Here is a 5,153-nt window from a genome sequence, read left to right on the forward strand (position 1 = left end):
TAAGGTGAGAGCGGGTGTCGTTATTTGGTCGCTTTAGCTTTATGGAAATGACAAGGATTTTAACAATAAAAATGCTTCTCTTATCCTGGTTATCTTCATGTGCATAGCTACGATCCGTTCGTGGTCACCTCTACAACATGCGGAGTATCGCGACCTTTGTCCTAGAATATTTTACGTCCTTTATTGCACACTTATCGAGCACTTTATTTTATTTATGGCTATAACTTGTGTACTGGAATGGCTGTGTGTGTTTCACTTATGCAGAGGCCGGACATAATGCTTAAAATTTACGTAATAAAGTACCAATTTAAAAAAAATGTTGCAGAAATAATAATGTACTCCAAACTATACGGTGGAGATACGTGAGCAGCAGAGAATGGGTGTATATATGGACACGACAGTCGAAACGCGTGTCTTGCGCTGCCTGAAGCTCCATTTGAGTGAGCGAGACCACCGGCCAATCGACCATTCGTCCACTCTGAAATTCACGGGATCCGACTCGTGTACCAACGAGACAAGCAAGCCTCTCAGTAGTCGTTGCTCAGAGCTTATCTTATTCGTTTCTACAGTACCTATGTGTCCAAATTGCAGAATACTCTGGACTCTGGAGAGTGGAGATGAGATAAAACAAATCCTCGGTGCGAACAAATTGCCAGCATCTGAATTTTTTTTGTAGACTTTGTTTCTCGCATATTTTTACCATAGTTGCACGTTCTAACAATCAGGAATATTCGGCCCAACATAAATCTCGACAAAAAAATTCTCCATGACAGAAAACAAAACCTAAAAAAAATCTCGAAAACAAACCGTATTTCTGTTCCTAGGAATAAGAAAATGCAGTTACAATACAGCTCAGCGTCAGGAAGTCGCGTTCATCCCCTCGCTCCGCGTTGACGGGCCCACCCATGTTGCCCACGTGGGCAGGCCCAGCCACCGACCAATCGACATGCGTGCCCCACCGCCAGCGACGGCCATGTGGGCCCACCAGAGCAATCAAGCCCACGACGGGCCCACCTACAATGCCAGCGACGTCAAAAGCCAGCTGGTGACCACTTCGCGCCCTTCGAGGCGTCCCAGCTTATCTCTACCGCGCCGGCGCCGGAAGCGGAACCTCCCGGCGAATATGCCCACGGTTGCGCCGTCGATTTACGGTAGTTGCCACCACGGCAACCCCGAGCTTTCTTCCCGGAGAGGTAATCGGAACGGCAAAAAAACCGCCGATCCAAAATTTAAAATCGCAGATTAGATAAGCTAATCGATCGATCAGCTTCGTTTTCAGTTACCAGCACGTCAGGTCGGCACGGCGAGATTACATTAATGAATTAATTAATCGAAAAAGAGTTCGAGCCACTTTACAGATGAACAGGGTGAGGGGGAGAGGAGAAATGAAAAAAGAAGATGAAACGAGAAAAAGAAAAGCTGTCTGTCTGTCTGTCCTCCATTGCTTTCTTCTTCCACCATCGTCTCTCTAGGCACCAAGAAAAGAACTCGATGCGGAATTTGTTTTCATCGGAGAACACCCTAAAACAATTCCCCAAAAGAATCAATCAGGACAAGAATGTTAATGTTCGATGATCCATCCATCCATCCATCCATCCGGGTTTGAGTTGAGTCTGAGTCTGTCTAAAAATGTCCGGGCCGGTGCGAGGAGGAAACAAAGAATCAGCAGGCAGGAGGAGGATTGGGAGGTCACAAGTTCTTGGATGATCCCCTGGTGTACCCGTAGTACGATAGGTACCACTTGACGAACTTCTTGAGGCCGGCGTCGAGGTTGGTGGTGGGCTTGTAGCCGAGGTGGTGCCTGGCGAGCGAGATGTTGGCGTGGGTGAACGGCACGTCGCCGTTCCCCGGCATCTCAACCACGTGCTTCTTGGCCTTGACGCGGAGGTGCTTCTCGAGGATGGCGACGAGGGTGGGCACCGTGACCGGCGACGTGTTGCCGAGGTTGAAGATCCGGTACGGGGCCGGGCCGCGCTTCTTCCCGCCGGTGCCGGTGCTCCTGCCGGCGGTGTCGAGCGAGCCGAGGCAGCCCTTGACGATGTCGTCGATGTAGGTGAAGTCGCGGGCGAGGTCGACGTGGTCCTTGCCGCGGTAGACGGTGATGGGCTTCCCCTGCAGGATGTTGCGGGTGAATGAGAAGTATGCCATGTCGGGGCGGCCCCAGGGCCCGTAGACGGTGAAGAAGCGGAGGCCGGTGACGGAGAGGCCGTAGATGTGGTTGTACGAGTGCGTGATCTCCTCGCCGGCCTTCTTCGTGGCGGCGTAGAGCGAGGCGGGTTTGTCGGTGCGGTGCGACTCGGAGAAGGGGACGGCGTCGTTGAGGCCGTAGACGGAGGAGGAGGACGCCCAGACGAGCGCCGGCTGCGGGTCGGCGCTCTTGCAGGCCTCGAGCAGGGTGACCAGGCCGGCCACGTTGGAGTGCACGTAGGAGGACGGGTTCTCCATGGCGTAGCGGACGCCCGCTTGGGCCGCGAGGTGGAGGACGTGGGTGAAGGGGACCACGTCGAAGAGCTTGGCGAGGAGGCGCGCGTCGTTGATGTCGCCGTCGACGACGTAGACGCCGTGGGAGGCGAGGAGCGCCTTGCGGGCCTTCTTGAGGGACGGGTCGTAGTAGGCGTTGAAGTTGTCGATGCCGACCACGCCGTCGCCGCGCTTGCGGAGTGCGAGGGAGCAGTGGGCCCCGACGAAGCCGGCGGCGCCGGTGACGAGGACGGAGAGGCCGGCGTGGGGGGAGGAGCCCGGCGGGCGGCGGGGGGCCGCGGAGGCCCGGATCTGGCGCTCCCAGTGCAGGCCGCCCCAGGAGGCCTGGAAGTACTTGGAGGAGGTGTCGACGAAGGACTGGAAGCTGAGGTAGGAGGCGGTCATGGCGACGAGGAAGAGCGCCCAGAGGAACATGGTGCTGGTGGACGCGAAGCAGCGGTGCAGCTGCCGGTTCATGGCGCCGCCGGCCCGCTCGATCTTCACCTTGCCCGGGGTGGAGGGGAAGAGGTCGTCCTCCAGCGCCCGCATCTTCTTCGTGCACGACGCCGTTGTGGTTGCTCTGCTGCTGTCGTGCGGGACAGCAGAGACCAAGAATCCAATCCCGCTACTCCTGCTTCTTTCTTCTCCCCGACGACAAGACGCAACGGACTCCGGATGGAAGGAAGGATCAGGGGAACAAAGAAGGCAAGAATCGGCGCGATGCCTGCCGTCTGATCCTCCCTGGCGCGTATATGGAGCAATCCCTTCCCGTTCTTCCCTTCTTTCCTTCCTTCCCCTGGGTATGGAGGGAGGAATAATCTGGGATTGGGAATCGGGTGATTGATTTTATTGGGGGAAAGGGAAAGGGGGCAGGGGCTAGAGGTGCGCCTGCCTGGGGAAGACGGGCGAGGAGGCCGGGTATAAATAGGGGCGAAAGCGACGCGGTGGAGGAGCTGCCGGCCGGCGGCGGCGGCGGCGGCGATAGAAGGGGCGAATTCTGCGGCTATTTTTGGGCTCGGCAGCGGCGGGGGATCAAATTTGCTCACGGGTGGGGGTGGATGATAGATGGACGAATGTGAATAGTGCCCGGCGCTATTTATCCTGGGCCCCCCGCGTAGTTTACTGGGCACGGGTTGTTTTTGCGCGTACGGTTAATTTTCCGCGTCGTCGGGGTGTGAATGCGATGGCACTGCCTCGTTGGTGAATCATGAATGACTTTTAACTCTGCCGCGTGACGCCGTCGTATACGCTGCACGAATTCACTCTGACGCGTCATGACGGGCGACGACGATCGTCCAACCGATTTAGTGAGTGCTGCCAGTGTATGGGGCACAAAGGATTGACTTCGAGTAAGTGGTGTCAGTGTATGGGAGCTGCACCATGCGCCACACGTTGAGCGTTTACAAAATGTCGGTGTACGAGGAGCTGAATTTTTTTAGTACCATGGAAAACTTGTGAAATCCAGTTTTGGTCTTGGGTGTATATGCTTTCTTAACTCAACAAATAGATTTAAATACGAAAAATAATTATTTCACGCGGACACATCCACTTTCTATGTGCGTCCGCATAGTTTCACAATAAAATGGAAAAAATATGCTTGATGTAAAAGTCCTAAGGCAAGCGAACACTTCCAAGTAGGAGAACGGCGTCGAAGAACTTCGCCGTGGCACGTACCGAGGTAGTGTAGGGCTTTCTCCCATGCGTGAAAAACCATCCCATAGCTTCAACATGTCACCGACCAACCATCAAACACCGGCAAACGACTTTGAGATGAAACCACCAACATCACCCATGGCACGGCCCGACAAAGAGAACACCTCTAGGTTCTCTGATGGCCTCCCAAACAAGGAAAATCATCGTATATAAGTAGCCATGCCGACATCAATAGAGAAAAGGAGACGATGGTAGAGATCGGAGGGAGACTACGAAAAGCACTACATAGGCACCTGCCACGAAGAGACAATATGAAAACAAGGACAGTAGTGCCGCACCAATAATCCTGGCAAGATGGGCTTCAAGGTGATGCCTTCAAGAAGGAGAATGGCACCCGTAGGTGTCGCCATCACTTGTGGTGGACACTGCCAACCAGAGGTTTCACCGAGGCACCATTCATGGCCTCGAGTCGATCGAAACCGTGAGGTGGCTGAGAGGGAGTATGAGCTACTGAGCCCCAATCTAAGATAAACCCATGTTGTCCTGAACCCAGCTAGGAACACAAGCATCATGCATGTAGAGACAACGTGCGCACTCGAGAAGATCTGGCTCGTTAGCCCAAAGCTAGTTAGGACTTATCAAGCCAAGGGTCATGAAGTCACCCAATCAAACCATGGTATCTACCCTAGCAAGCACGCGTCGGACGAGGGACCCTACCTTGGAAAGCTGGCTAGGATGTCGCCTAAGCTGCAACGCGAGCCCGTCGAAAACCCGCGAAATGCAGTAGGGCTTTGAAACGAATGAATGCATGGGTTGCTAGACCCAAGCCCACCAGCTTCGCATGGAGCTCGAAAGCATGCATCGATGGATGGTGGTGGAGGGTGTCCTATATAGTGAGCGCAACAATCCGCGCGCGCGCACACACACACCACTCCCGGATCTAGATGATCTTGCATGGGCTCACTAGGCCCATATCTAGGCCGCATGTACACGCCCACTACCACCGGCTGCTAGAGGTGCCACGCACGAGACACCGCAGC

The 5,153-nt window shown here is 54.7% G+C and overlaps 1 protein-coding gene across 1 annotated transcript; it reads right to left on the bottom strand.

Moving 5' to 3' along the window:
• Positions 1-1,488: 1,488 nt before the first annotated feature.
• Positions 1,489-3,292, bottom strand: LOC124693362 (UDP-glucuronate 4-epimerase 1-like). Its single transcript, XM_047226842.1, has one exon. The coding sequence runs from the start codon at positions 3,007-3,009 to the stop codon at positions 1,690-1,692; it is 1,320 nt and encodes a 439-aa protein (XP_047082798.1). The 5' UTR covers positions 3,010-3,292; the 3' UTR covers positions 1,489-1,689.
• Positions 3,293-5,153: the final 1,861 nt, after the last annotated feature.

This window comes from Lolium rigidum, chromosome 2, assembly GCF_022539505.1.
Source record: "Lolium rigidum isolate FL_2022 chromosome 2, APGP_CSIRO_Lrig_0.1, whole genome shotgun sequence".
NCBI classification, from domain to species: domain Eukaryota; kingdom Viridiplantae; phylum Streptophyta; class Magnoliopsida; order Poales; family Poaceae; genus Lolium; species Lolium rigidum.